The following is a 13,732-nucleotide window of genomic DNA, read 5'->3' on the forward strand; positions in this document are numbered from 1 at the left end:
AAGAATCTTAATAATAAATTCTTTAAGACAGGGAAGAAAACTATCACATTTTGTTTCAAGATCTATAGGATCAACTTAGTAAATTTGAAGAATATTTTAAACTAATGAAATGAATTCAACCAGTGAACTGGTATAAATACTCCGGCTTTCATTATTCACATTTACCGTGAAAGAGATGTAAATTCGGCTGTATTCAATTCATTCAAAATAAGCTTTACTTTGTTGACTGGTCACCTCACGATAAAACGTAACTGAAAATATTATTTTTCGATGAATAATTCGCTATAATCATCCAAAGTGAAAAAGGTGTAAATTCGGCTTTATCTTTCCTGAGTTCTGACTAACCAATCCGATTTTCGAACATAATCTAGTGAACAGTTAATAGAACATACTTAAAAGGGAAATTATTTGGAGGGGCGGGTGGGATTCGATTTGTCGCGAATGCAACACTTGCTTTCGTATCATTCGTGACAATATTCTAAAAAGTTGCATATGGTTGTATGCATGTTTGTTGTTGTGAGTGATGATATGTTTAGATAAGAGAGTGAATTTGTTAATACTTTAATATTAAACTGGTAGAAATGGGTAATCAAGCAACACGTGGTGGACATGTATCCACCAAGAAGGCTGATGCTGTGGTTCATGTTGGTGATAATGCAAACGCAAACAATCTTTCGAAAAGTTCCTCAGGGACCGAATTAGAAAGTAATTCGCACATGCAGTTCTTTCCAATTGAAAGTCTAGCGAAGGTATAGGGTCAATTTGTAATTACTATTTCTTCGTAAATCGAACGACACAGATATATTCGATATATCGCAGAAGTATGTCGATCGTCTTTTGAAAATCATTAATCGTTACAAATATTTGTTTCACATTTTAAAAACGCAAATTGATTTGTATGGTTCACGAATAATATTCAAATTATTTCTTAACTAATTTATTTTCGATCCACTTTTCCTTTGACAATCTTTATAATTCGTATAACCTACGATGTCATGTTGCTGATGTAATATGTTTTTCGTAAATAATATTTTTGCGTTGCAAAAATTAATTTAGATCATCTCTGGTCTTTTCCCAAAAATGTGAATAAATATAAAACTGTTTGTCATTTCTTTCCACGTTAATAAAATAAGATACTATTACTTTCTAGTTTGTAGATTTATCAACATTAATAATATCTATTAAGGTTTATTAAGATTTAATATTTATTAAAATTAATTTTAGAAAGCATGTATTAGTTAGATTGTTCATTTTGCAGATTTTGTCTCATTTAACTCACGAACAGGAACGTATAAATGGGATAACAATATCTATATTTCAATGCTATCTCTTCCCCAATTATCCAGAGTTAGGTGAAAAATTATTCAATTATCTCCATCATGCTGCCAATGTTAATACTACGCACTTGAGTGCCAATTCTTTCAAACAACAAGCAGAGAAGTTCCTCTCTGTAATGAGTGATCAAACTGTATTAGAGAATTATGTGAAGATGTATTCTGATATAAAAGGAGATGGAAGTATAAATCCTGATGGATTGAAGGCTTTATTGAACATTTCTTATAATATTGCTATGGATAGTAGCGGAACCTCCCCCTGTATTTATAAAGGTCAAATAATTGATTCAGCTGTATCATCGTGTGTTAGTAAATTTAATATTTATTAGCATTATTAACCAAAACCTATACAAAACTAAAACTATAGAATGTGTATTACAGTTTCATGGCAAACATACTTTGTCTGTGAGTTATGTGAGCAACTGGATCTGGCAACATTGTCCACGTCTAATATATGGCCCTCATCGATATATAATACATGTACTAACAACTGCTTACAGAAATGGTAAAGCTCTTTTATCCAAAGAACAACCACAACCACATTTGGAGATACCAACACCTATATTGGAGCAACCAGATTCTTTATGTTTTCCACAAGTTTTGTTACCTATGAGCTACGTGTGGTTATTATCAAGCACACTACCCGAATGTTATCTTCAGGTATATTTTCATTTGAAATTTGATATATACTTCACTGAATTGTAAAATAATAAAATAAATATATGTTTAGACAGATGATTCACCAAAAGATGTTACTCATGCACTCATAGCTAAAAGAATGGGCAATGTGTGTCCTAGACACTGGACATTATTGTACAATAGCTCAGAACATGGAACAGGAGCTAATCGATTTCTTTACCATGTATTAGGGTACAGAGGACCCACTCTTTTATTCATACGGATTGTTAATCCAGATGGAGATACTTCGCGTCCTACATACTGCATATGTTCAGCGATAGAATGGCGTGAAAGTCATCTGTATTGGGGTGATGAAGATTCGATGGGCATTGAATTGTTTCCTTCATATAGGGTTATTGAAAAAGGAGCTAAAGTGTTATACTTGAATACTGGTATCAGAGGTTATCCTCATGGATTACGGTTTGGAAGTAATCCTCGCTCGCCGTATATTAGTATAGATGAATCATTCCATTCAGTTAGTATAGCAGGTGCACCTTATCCGATTGCTAGCTTAGAAGTTTGGGGTTGTGGAGATATGAAATTAAGGTATCTTTTTTTTTTTTTTTGTTTTTTTCTTATATAAAGATGAATAGATTTCAATAAAAAAAATTAATTTGAAATATTTTATAGGGAACGTCAATTGGAAATTAAAAAGTGGCAAGTGAAGGAAGCAGAAAAGCAGAGGACCGTTAAACTGACTGCTAGAGATTGGAAAGATCATCCTGATCGTTACTTACTTGAATTGGCAGGTAGGGCATCCTACAACGAATCAAATAAATAGTCTCAATATAATATTCTATTATAGCACAAAATTAATTCAGGATTTTAGTAGATTATTTGTATATATGTATATATCATTAAGGATAGTATTGCTTGAATGTGTAAGTACTTATGCTGTATGTGTAAGATTGCAAACACCATATTTGATTTACAAAGTATGAAGTGCTATAGTATATAAACTGTACAATAACAGGAGGAGGAAAGTTTCTTAATTTATTACTTATTTTTTATGAATCAGTTACTTAAACTAAAATCGAAGTACTTCAAAAACCTAACATAGTATATTTTTAAATAGTACTTTCATGCTCAATAATATTAGCATAAAAGATACAAAGCTCCAAAAATATTTAAGATGAAAGTGTGCTATGTTATATAGCGATGATTGAAAATTTGCTTTAATAAAAATTGTCTAATAACTGTAAACTTTCAATTTTTAATGAAATATTAAATATACACGTGTATTTGTTAAAAGTATAACTACATAGGTGCTACTGCATATTTTTATGTGAGTTTTAGATAAATGTGTTTTGGTTGTGTGCGTTAAATGTGAGCTATTTGATTCAACCAACTCAGATTTATGTAACTTCCGGAATTTTGTATCTTTTTGTATTTTTAAGCTGTGACCATTATGGCGTGCCTTATATACGTACTTAAGGAATGTAATGAATCAGGTTAGATATTAACATTAGATGCGTGCAAAAATGAAATAAAAATAACAAATACAACTGAAGAACTAGTTGCGTCCGAAATCTTATTACCATCGGAGAAAAAAGTAGTCATTACTGGATAATTTATTTTAAATGACTAATGTTTTTTAAAATAAAATTTGTATTTACATAAATAAAGCAATGAAATAGCGAGCAAGATTTTTTATTTTAACGATTATACTGTATGAACAATGTTATTTTTTGGTTAAGGAATAAATAAGGTATTTAACATATTTTCTTGTTTTTTAAATCCCGAAATAGTGCTCATGTTTAATATAATTTTTCTTATTTTATTCAGTTATTTCCTTAACTCTATGCTTCAGTAACTATAAATGAAGATCGTATGCTTTTTCAAGAATTTATTGCTTAATATAACGATATTCAATGTAATATATATTTCTATAGAAAGACGCGTATAAGATCATTTATCATTCCAAAGATAATTTAAACATTGTATAATATATAAAGTAACTTGAGGAAATTGATTAATTGCTGTGACATTTAGCATACTTTTTAACATCACTGAATAGAGTAAGGGAAAATAACTTATAACGTAATTTTCATAAGTACTTATATCAATACAAGTATATGCTTTATCAGAAACATATCTATTGAAGATCACTAATATGATTTTCAATATACATTCACACTTACTGCAAAAAACTCTACATATATATCAGAATATCATATAAGACATATTTACAGTTATTTAAATAAATATATAAAACTATATCTCTCTAATAGGTTTTATATATATTATTTATGCTACCTGATAATATGGGATGTGCTACGAATGGAAGATAAACAAATCCAATATATTCATCTCTAGAATGAAATGATCTTTTGAAACAGTAAGACAGTAGAAGAAAACATATCCTTGGAATGCTGTTAACCAAAGTGGAAAGTATAACCGTCTGTACGAAATTGATAACCATCATGTTGAAAGAATGTTTGAAACACTACATTTGGATCGATATCTATAAAGAAAAAAAGTTAATTATTATACCACATATACTGAACTATCTATAAAATCTTATACCAGCATAAATTTACGGACTGTGCGAACCTTGGAATCCACCTTCAGCATCATCAATGTCGTGTCCACTATCGTAACGCGACCGTTTCTTAGGATCAGATAGAATACCATAGGCTTCTCCAACTTCCTTAAACTTCTTTTCTTGTTCTTTCTTTTCTCCTTCCGTTGCGTTAGGGTGTCGGTCTGTACATAATAACGTAAAGATAGATTAACATAATTAAAATAAACTGAATAGGCACGCATTTTCAAGCTTACCAGGATGATGTACCATCGCTCGTTTCCTATATGCTTTTTTGATATCATCAGTAGATGCATTCTTATCAATACCTAAAATCTTGTAGTAATCTTTCCTCTTTGATTTTTTTAACGCCAACTTAGCTTCCATTAACAATCGTTTGTTATCTGTCAATATTTAATAAATTAATATGTTATTATAAAAGTGTTTATTATTGTAAGTAAAATATGTATCTTCTTTACCTGAACTTTTATCCATTTTATACACTTTTTCGAGATCACGAACAGCTTTTTCATATTCTTTGAGCTCCATATAAGAAGCTGCTCTTCTCAAGAGTGCTTTAAGATACTTTTCATCGAGTTTCAGTGCTTCCGTACATTCTGTTACCGATTCATTTAATCGATTTAACTATAGGGTTATGTGAAAATGTTAGTAATTTTTATAAAATCGATTTTAATAAAATATGAAAATATAATACCTTTGCTGCGACCGTTGCTTTATTAAAATGGAGTTTTGCATTTGTTACTATATTTTGAGGATCTATAGTCAAAGCTTCTGTATATAATTGATATGCTTTCAAATATTGTTCCATTTCATAAGCAGCATTGCCTTCTTCCTTTTTTTTTTTCAAATTCTTAGCTCGCTTATATATTTCTAATGCTTTAGCATGGTCTGGAGCCAATCTAAGTACTTGTTGGAAGTGTGCAAATGCTCTGTCAATATTATCTTGGAAATATAGGCACATAGCACGAACATATATAGCATCTGCATTTTGCTTATCAAGATGTAAGATATCACTGAAATATCATTGATATTAAATATAAAATAATTTTGATTACTTTAGGTTCACGAAAAAAGCAATTACTTTGCTATTTCCTGTGCTTCCTGGTACCTGCCCAAGAATACCAAACATTCTGCTTTAGTTAATTTAAATCTTGTGCAACGATTACTCACATCACAACAACGATCCATACAATATACAACCTACAAGTATTATATGTTAAACACTATTATCTATATTACTAAACACATGTTCATTCAGAAGTTGAGCCACAAACCTTACGATAATCTTTAGCATTATATGCAGCATCTGCATCCTTAAGAAATTTTTTCACATATTCTAAGTCTTTTTTCTCTGTGGTAATGCCTATATTCTCGGGATCAATCTCTAATAACTTGGATAAAGTAGTCTCAGCTTGAACTATGTCACCCAAAATCAGACAACATTTTATAATTCTTACATAAGCCTAAACGTAAATGAATTGAATTAAAAGAATATTCATTTCTTTAAATGTATTTTTATGTATCTTTATGTCTAACGTACTTTGTATACTTTTGGATCCAATTCAATACATTTCTTCGCATCTTTCAAGGCAAGAGGATATTTGTTAAGCATCATGTAACATGCAGCTCTGTTTGTGTAAAGTTGTGGTGTATTTGGGTATAATTCTAAAAGGATATTCATTTTAATCATCTATAAGGTCATAACATCATAACAAATTTTTAATTGAACAAATACTTACCAATAAGTTCACTGTACTCTTTTAATGCTTCCTTGTATTGTTTTCCACCATAAAGTTCTTTGGCAGTTTGCATTTTTGCATGTTTGGAACATCTATGTATTTAATATTGCACTGAATAATTTGATAAAACATAATCATAATCATATAAACTAAAGCCATATCATCTTTTACCAAGTCAATTATGTAACCCCATAAAAAATATTAAAAACATAGGGTCAATATAAAATTAAAACGATTATTAAGAGATAGAAAGAATGTTTAAGAATTTTGAACGATATATAAAGAAAAAGATCGATCAGTCCACGGTATATATCATTTCTGCTTATTAAAAAAGTAACATTTAATAAATTAAACGAAGCGCGACATTATATATTCTCGGTCTTTACTTACTCTTTAATAGTAGACATTGTCGAATGTTTTGAAATATACTTGTGTATATTCCTAGAAGACTGAAAAATAGTAAGCGTAATATTTCATGAGATATTATATGATATTCCTATGTTTATACATAGTCATTTTATATTATTATGAAACTTACATCTTTGTAACAAAAATATATACGTACTAACCCAATCGGTTTATTCCCTTCGTGCAACAGTCCTACTCCCTTTAAAACTACCAACAGAAGGGCCGCATTTGTAATAATGATCCCAGGAAATTAGTATATACACGTTCCAAAACGCATCCAAAATGGTTTAAAAATCCAAATTAATTTTAAATTAATTATTATTTGATACTAATCATTAGTGCGATAATTAATCAAATTTTTGTCCTAATAATAATTTGAATAAAAAAAAACACCAAGGAGAATTTGAAAACTTTCCACCATTTTTTTTGGAACACCTTTCATCACAGCAATTTTATGATGTATCAGCCTTTAATGGCGTTGTCATTCTAACCTGTGGCAGTTTAACCATTTGAAGCGAAAAAAACGATCAATTTTGTAATACGTAAGTTTATAAATGAATAAATAAAATTTATATACTTTTACATCATTTTTGTTAATAGCAATGCGTGCTCAACATAAACTAATACTAATCAAACTATTGCACCATGTGCTTAAAAATTATCGCATATACAGAGCAGATTTTCTTATTACATGCACAGTTCAAATTTCAATTTTATTATTATCATATTATATTATAAAATTTTATAAATAAATATATGTAAAAATTTTTATTAATAATAAAGTATATACATTTATATACCACCTTTTCAAGTATTAAACATTTACTAAATTTGTTCCTTTTTTCTGACACAGTATTTTTCTAAACATGAGTCGTTTCTTTGCTACTGGATCAGATTCTGAATCTGATAGTGCTTCCGAGGAGGAGCAGGTTCAACGAGCACCGACTACAGCTTTTACTGTAAATTTAAACATTATAATATTTCATTATTTCCTTTTTTATACCGTGGCAAACATACAAAATTTGAATTAACATAATGTAAAATTTTTTCAGTTCAGTGATGAAGAAGAAGAAACTAAGAGGGTTGTACGATCAACCAAAGAAAAAAGATACGAAGAGATTGCAAATCTCATCAAGCTCATAAGAAATTATAAAAAGATCAAAGATATGAGTAGCATGTTGTCCAGTAAGTGCTTACAAAGTTTAATGATATTAAACAAATATAAATTATTCATAAAGTATTCATTTAATTAAAATCATTTATATTGTAACTATAGGTTTCGAGGATTTAATGCGTGCTTATCAAAAAGCTCTGCCTGTAATAGCAAAGGAAGAAGGTGGTCAAACACCACGTTTTTACATCAGATGTTTAGTAGAAATGGAAGATTTTATCAATGAAGTATGGGAAGATCGTGAGGGTCGTAAAAATATGTCAAAAAACAATTCAAAGTCATTGACTTCATTGCGTCAGAAACTGCGTAAATATAATAAAGATTTTGAAGAAGATATAGCAAAATTCAGAGAAAATCCAGATCAGGATGATGATGAGGAGGAAGAAAAACGTGAGTCAATTTCACTGATAGTATTCAATAATATTTCAATTCAATAGTAATTCAATAATATTTACTGATGTTCTAATTTAATTATTTAAAATAAAAATTAATCATTGTTTAAAATCTAGCTGAGGAAGTTATAGAATCTGAGGAAGAGGAAGACAGTGCAGTTCCTTTCAAAAAGGCTGGATCAGAAGCAAGTGAACCAGATACTTCTAAATTTAAGGTTTGTTATATGTAATAAAATATTTTGTGACTTCCTTTTCTTGATATTAACAAGATCATACTTTTACAGAAAAGCATAGCTGATGGAGAAGAAGGTAGTGAAAGTGAATCTGACTGGGGTAGTTCTTCAGATAGCGAGAGTACAAGTAGTGAGGATGAAGGTCAATATCAAAATATACGTGAACGGTTTATCAAAAAGTATGTTTAACTCATTCACACAAATAGATGAAAGTAATAATTAATTAATGTAATATTAACATTGGCATATTCTGAAATAGAGTGACAGATAAAGAGGAAGAAGAAGACAAGACAAAACGAAAGGAACAGCGAAAGGAACGTAAAGAAAAGGAACGGAAAAAGAAGAAAGATGAAGACGACGAAGAAGGTGAATGGGAAACTGTCAAAGGCGGTGTAGCCATTCCATCCGAAAAGCCGAAAATGTTTGCGAAGGATGCAGAAATTAATGTTGCTGCTGTCTTGAAGAAACTTTCTGAGATCATCGCGGCTCGCGGTAAAAAACGTACCGATCGAAGGGAACAAATTGAACTTTTACACGAACTGCAATCCATAGCCGATACTCATAATCTTGGACCAGCAGTAGCTGTAAAAATTAAATTTTCTATCGTGTCCTCTATTTTCGATTACAACCCAAAAGTATCAGATGCAATGAAACCTGAATATTGGTCAAAGTAGGTATTATATTCTAAATTTTTAGAATATGAAACCATCCCAATTTATGAATTAATAAATTATTTTTTTGCAGGATACTAGAACGTATCACAGAAATGCTTGATATGCTTTTGAACACGAAAGATATGGTTATCGCTGAAGTGGTATCTGAGGATGCAGAAGAGTACGAAACTCCGCCTTATAAAATACATGGATGTGTGCTAACGTTAGTAGAACGTTTAGATGAGGAATTTACTAAGTTATTAAAGGAATGCGATCCACACAGTAATGAATATGTAGAAAGGTATGTATATATATTTAAATAAATTAGTAAATTGAAAATGTAGACGAAAATATTCACCATCTTTTTAGGTTGAAAGATGAGAAACAAGTGTCCATGATAATAGATAAAGTTCAAGAATATTTAGAAAGGCAAGGCACAGTTTCTGAACTTTGCCGCGTATACCTACGTAAAATTGAACATCTATATTATAAATTTGATCCAAATGTTCTTAAACAAAAAGAAGTAAGTATATAATTAATATTTTACAGATAAAAATCTAAGAATATAATATATACATATTCAGGGAGAACTTGGTCTAGACGTTGCAACATCTGTGCAAGTTATGGAGAAGCTTTGTAAATACGTTTATGCTCATGACGGGACAGACAGACTTAGAACTCGTGCGATTCTTTCTCATGTTTATCATCATGCTCTTCACGATAACTGGTTTCAAGCACGTGATCTTATTCTGATGTCCCATTTACAAGAAACCATTCAGCATTCCGATCCAGCTACACAAGTTTGTATCCTTTATAATGAAATTATGCTTTTCCATATTCTTATGAATTTTTTCCCCTCTATTTCCAATTACAGATTTTATACAACAGAACTATTGCTCATCTGGGTTTATGTGCATTCCGTCACGCGAATATTAAAGACGCACACAATTGTTTAGTTGATTTAATGGTGACTGGTAAAGTAAAGGAACTCTTGGCACAAGGTCTTCTTCCTCAAAGACAACATGAACGGAGCAAAGAACAAGAAAAAATCGAAAAACAAAGGCAAATGCCATTCCATATGCATATCAATTTGGAACTCCTTGAGTGTGTTTATTTAGTTTCTGCCATGCTCATTGAAATTCCGTACATGGCTGCACATGAATTTGATGCGAGGAGAAGAATGATTTCCAAGACATTTTATCAACAGTTAAGATCAAGTGAACGTCAGTCTTTGGTTGGACCTCCAGAATCTATGAGAGAACACGTTGTCGCGGCGGCAAAAGCGATGCGCAATGGAAATTGGTTGGCTTGCAATAATTTTATCATTAACGAAAAAATGAATGCTAAAGTTTGGGACCTCTTTTACCAAGCGGACAAAGTTCGTGACATGCTCACAAGATTAATCAAAGAAGAGGCTTTAAGAACGTACTTGTTCACGTATTCCCACGTCTATGATTCGATTTCTATGCCAAAATTGGCAGAGATGTTTCAACTGAAGCGACCTGTTGTTCATTCCATCATTAGTAAAATGATTATCAACGAGGAACTTATGGCATCTTTGGATGATCCAACAGAAACGGTTGTGATGCATCGCAGCGAACCAAGTCGTTTACAATCTCTAGCATTGCAGCTTACCGATAAAGTAAACAACTTCGTGGATTCTAATGAACGTATTTTCGAAATGAAACAAGGTAAGCTATGAAAACTTTAAGTAATTTTAAATAATTGTAAAATTGTAAAATGATTTGTATTGTATATGATTGTAAAATACTGATGATGATGAACGTCTTACGTCACAGGAAACTTCTTCTCAAGAGGAAATCAAGGAAACTTCCGTGATAGGCAAAATTATAATCGACAGGGACAAGATTGGGGCCGTCAGAGACGGGACCGTGATCGGGATCGTAATCGAGAAGAAAATCGAAATTATTAAAAATCAGGGAACATTGAATATTGTTTATGTGGGTGTTTAACAGTGGATTATCATTGTACCGTGTATACACACTCATGTGAATAATGTTGAAAATAACAGTATATAAATAATTAATCACTATTTTAGTGTATATTTATACTTCCATGTTTGCTACTATTTACATATAATTACTTTATATATAAATGTTACAAATTTTTGATTATCATCTTTAAGATGTTCATATATCTTGCACCTTCTCCAGCAATTTATTACCTGTTATTATATTATCCGAGGTTAGTACAAGTCGAATCCCAGTCGATTTTTCTATAAACCGGCAAGCAGTTATTTCGGCATAGGTAATACCACCAATGATACATATCACTACCATTTTTGGTAATAATGAACCACGTTGGCCACTTATGACGCAGTTTGATAAATTTGTTAATTCGTCAAGACTCTTAGTATCCTTTTCTTGATTCACAACAATATTTAATATTTGAGCCTATAGAGATGTGAATTTTTGTCAACTCCATTCAATATTAAACATTATCAAGTAAACTAATTTAATTAATAATATTACTAACAATTAGTGGTACGTAAACATTATTGAATACGTAACTTGCACACGAACGGCTTTTTTGCTCCATTTGCTTGTAGTAACTGGGTAACAGCTTTAACTTCTGTGCATTATTATTCCATTCACTGTTCCAATTTGGTAATTTGTGTAAAATATTTTCTGACCTATACTTCAATAAACTTATACTATGCAATTTATAAAATAACGGTATGTGTTTATAACCGTGAGCATGAAGATAAAGTTTTTGTATAGAATCCAGTTCATTTTGAGTAATTCCGTCGCTTGTAATCGATAATAAACATAATAAACGTAAGGTTCTTAGTGGATGATCGTCTGAAAAATGAGTTGTAAGATCGCGATGAATAAAATCATCTGAAAAAAGATAGTGTTGTCTATTAAAAGAATTTACATACCTACATATCTCTCAATATGACTCAAACACTCTTTCCTCTCTCTGCACTCAAGCATACATTTCTCTATTTTTTGCAAGGTTTGAAAGTCAGAACTTAATGTGTCTGCTATTAGCTGGCAAGCAGAAATATGAAAAGCAAGTTGTCGCGTTAGATCTCTAGTTTTTTGTAATCTCGTCGCTACATATCTTTCCATTTCGGATAACTTCATTGTTTGTATCGCATTCTGTTCCACTGATATGAACCATTAAAAATACTGCTAACTTTTATGAAAAATAAATTAATAAAAGAAATATATAAGAACATACATTTTAAAGATTTCGCTTTCCCATGTAAAATTGGAAAAACTTCGCTGCATGGTGTATCTCTTACTTCCCCGTAAATTTGATCTTTATCTGGATCTAGCTTAACTTGAGATTTGCCCAAAATACCTGTACCAACATTTATTTCCACTACTTCGTGTAATAATCCAGCGTAAGTTACAGGGGTTAAAAGTGGCGTAACTAAATCATAATTCCTGTCCATTATAATTAAAGCTCCTATTTCATTTTCTATATTAGAGGAGCCTAAACAGTGTTTCATTGACTCCATAATTTTGAACATTTGCTGACTATACTTTCCAAAGGAAAGTGTCAATTTGGGTGAACCAAGTATAAGTTGCAGTGACCATAAGCTACGTCCTAATGCTGGCAGTAATGTAGTATCTTTGTGATAGTAAAGATCAATAAACATACAGTTTTCTAAAGATAAGATGTTCCCATCTAATCTTATAAATTCCCAAGATAATGTTTGTAATGTAACTAATCCAGATAATCCTAAACAAACATTTGCATTCTTACTCTAATGGAACTGAGACAACTATTGATTATTTAATTGCATAATAAAATATTCACCTTCTTCTTCGATTATTGAATTAAGAACAGTGGGTACAGATGGAGTAACTAGAATATGATGATATGGTTGTACATGTGGTTTAATATTTGAAGGAATTTCTGACTGTATTTGATCTAGTACCCTTTTGCAAGCAATCAAATCACTTGAAACCAAAAAGATGTGTTGAGAATTTGAAAGCTTCAAGCCTTGCTCCATTTTATAAATCTTTTCAACGCCATAACGTCTAAGTCAAAAATAATATCATTTAATATCTGTTCAAAAAGTAACATGCCACATTAATTTAAAATAATTACTTGAGTACAGAAACTCCTACAAAACTGTCCAAAATTTTCATAAGTTTCTGCTCTATCACTAAGTCTTTGGTTCCGGGAATCGCGTCCAGTATTTCAACAAGTTTTCGTTGACTTATTTGTTGTAATACATTCAATCTATCATCCAACGTGATGTCCATATCTTTTTAATATATATTATAAATTTCGATAATTTGATAATAAGTAGTAACAAAATTATTTAACCACTATGAGTTATGAAGATGCTGCATATTTTTGTTCGATGACATGATATCGATGTAAAGTTAAAAACTATAATGGAATTCCAATGTTTTATTCGTCTATCAAAATTCTTTTGAACTGCAAGTGATTTTCAAACCACATCACATTAAATTGATACTTCTTTTAAAGGAAGCATAACAAACAACTCGACTAGTGCACCCATGTGGCAGAGCTTCGTAAACCGGAGTGAAACGTATTTTCCAATCCTTTCAATACTCACGCGTATGCGTATAGTATC

At 30.9% G+C, this 13,732-nt stretch overlaps 4 protein-coding genes across 9 annotated transcripts; 2 read left to right on the forward strand and 2 right to left on the reverse strand.

Annotated features, from left to right (window-relative positions):
• Positions 1 to 412: 412 nt before the first annotated feature.
• LOC126874278 (uncharacterized) lies at positions 413 to 3,732 on the forward strand. Of its 2 annotated transcripts, XM_050636099.1 has the most exons (6): positions 413 to 749; positions 1,259 to 1,639; positions 1,716 to 1,994; positions 2,065 to 2,558; positions 2,643 to 2,761; positions 3,410 to 3,732. In XM_050636099.1, the coding sequence occupies exons 1-6, from the start codon at positions 582 to 584 to the stop codon at positions 3,466 to 3,468; spliced, it is 1,500 nt and encodes a 499-aa protein (XP_050492056.1). In that variant the 5' UTR covers positions 413 to 581; the 3' UTR covers positions 3,469 to 3,732. The 2 variants fall into 2 exon arrangements, with proteins under 2 accessions (XP_050492056.1, XP_050492057.1); XM_050636100.1 differs by having other exon boundaries at positions 415 to 749; positions 2,643 to 3,732.
• Positions 3,647 to 6,994, reverse strand: LOC126874282 (dnaJ homolog subfamily C member 7). 5 transcript variants are annotated; one of them, XM_050636110.1, is made up of 11 exons: positions 6,863 to 6,994; positions 6,684 to 6,742; positions 6,294 to 6,385; positions 6,095 to 6,219; positions 5,829 to 6,017; positions 5,636 to 5,754; positions 5,249 to 5,567; positions 5,013 to 5,178; positions 4,791 to 4,937; positions 4,557 to 4,718; positions 3,647 to 4,476 (listed from the first exon to the last, which is right to left on the reverse strand). In XM_050636110.1, exons 2-11 carry the CDS (start codon positions 6,698 to 6,700, stop codon positions 4,388 to 4,390), a joined length of 1,425 nt encoding a protein of 474 aa, XP_050492067.1. In that variant the 5' UTR covers positions 6,701 to 6,742; positions 6,863 to 6,994; the 3' UTR covers positions 3,647 to 4,387. The 5 variants fall into 5 exon arrangements, with proteins under 5 accessions (XP_050492067.1, XP_050492071.1, XP_050492068.1 ...); XM_050636114.1 differs by having other exon boundaries at positions 6,294 to 6,404; positions 6,863 to 6,951; XM_050636111.1 differs by having other exon boundaries at positions 4,566 to 4,718; positions 6,832 to 6,951.
• A 105-nt stretch (positions 6,995 to 7,099) lies between these two features.
• Positions 7,100 to 11,203, forward strand: LOC126874269 (eukaryotic translation initiation factor 3 subunit C). The gene is made up of 12 exons (XM_050636073.1): positions 7,100 to 7,243; positions 7,555 to 7,660; positions 7,754 to 7,886; positions 7,978 to 8,262; positions 8,382 to 8,479; positions 8,549 to 8,676; positions 8,757 to 9,167; positions 9,242 to 9,451; positions 9,520 to 9,673; positions 9,735 to 9,950; positions 10,025 to 10,841; positions 10,950 to 11,203. The coding sequence occupies exons 2-12, from the start codon at positions 7,568 to 7,570 to the stop codon at positions 11,081 to 11,083; spliced, it is 2,679 nt and encodes an 892-aa protein (XP_050492030.1). The 5' UTR covers positions 7,100 to 7,243; positions 7,555 to 7,567; the 3' UTR covers positions 11,084 to 11,203.
• LOC126874275 (vacuolar protein sorting-associated protein 33B) lies at positions 11,187 to 13,698 on the reverse strand. The gene is made up of 6 exons (XM_050636096.1): positions 13,237 to 13,698; positions 12,943 to 13,166; positions 12,358 to 12,864; positions 12,053 to 12,283; positions 11,647 to 11,972; positions 11,187 to 11,564 (listed from the first exon to the last, which is right to left on the reverse strand). Exons 1-6 carry the CDS (start codon positions 13,392 to 13,394, stop codon positions 11,301 to 11,303), a joined length of 1,710 nt encoding a protein of 569 aa, XP_050492053.1. The 5' UTR covers positions 13,395 to 13,698; the 3' UTR covers positions 11,187 to 11,300.
• Between the last annotated feature and the right edge of the window lie 34 nt (positions 13,699 to 13,732).

This window comes from Bombus huntii, chromosome 16, assembly GCF_024542735.1.
Source record: "Bombus huntii isolate Logan2020A chromosome 16, iyBomHunt1.1, whole genome shotgun sequence".
NCBI classification, from domain to species: Eukaryota; Metazoa; Arthropoda; class Insecta; order Hymenoptera; family Apidae; genus Bombus; species Bombus huntii.

Bases quoted from the DNA above. Each gene is read 5' to 3' on its own strand.
- LOC126874275 (XM_050636096.1), bottom strand. From the start codon at position 13,394: ATGGACATCACGTTGGATGATAGATTGAATGTATTACAACAAATAAGT. The intron at 13,167-13,236 runs GTAATTATTTTA...TTTTTGACTTAG, and splicing joins GTAGGAGTTTCTGTACTCAA to ACGTTATGGCGTTGAAAAGA. The intron at 11,973-12,052 runs GTATGTAAATTC...CTCATTTTTCAG, and splicing joins TCATATTGAGAGATATGTAG to ACGATCATCCACTAAGAACC.
- LOC126874282 (XM_050636110.1), bottom strand. The intron at 6,220-6,293 runs GTAAGTATTTGT...ATATCCTTTTAG, and splicing joins AGAGTACAGTGAACTTATTG to AATTATACCCAAATACACCA. The intron at 5,568-5,635 runs GTAATTGCTTTT...ATGATATTTCAG, and splicing joins GAAGCACAGGAAATAGCAAA to TGATATCTTACATCTTGATA.
- LOC126874278 (XM_050636099.1), top strand. From the start codon at position 582: ATGGGTAATCAAGCAACACGTGGTGGACATGTATCCACCAAGAAGGCT. The intron at 1,640-1,715 runs GTTAGTAAATTT...TGTGTATTACAG, and splicing joins ATTCAGCTGTATCATCGTGT to TTTCATGGCAAACATACTTT. The intron at 1,995-2,064 runs GTATATTTTCAT...ATATATGTTTAG, and splicing joins TACCCGAATGTTATCTTCAG to ACAGATGATTCACCAAAAGA.
- LOC126874269 (XM_050636073.1), top strand. From the start codon at position 7,568: ATGAGTCGTTTCTTTGCTACTGGATCAGATTCTGAATCTGATAGTGCT. The intron at 8,677-8,756 runs GTATGTTTAACT...ATTCTGAAATAG, and splicing joins CGTGAACGGTTTATCAAAAA to AGTGACAGATAAAGAGGAAG. The intron at 9,674-9,734 runs GTAAGTATATAA...ATACATATTCAG, and splicing joins ATGTTCTTAAACAAAAAGAA to GGAGAACTTGGTCTAGACGT.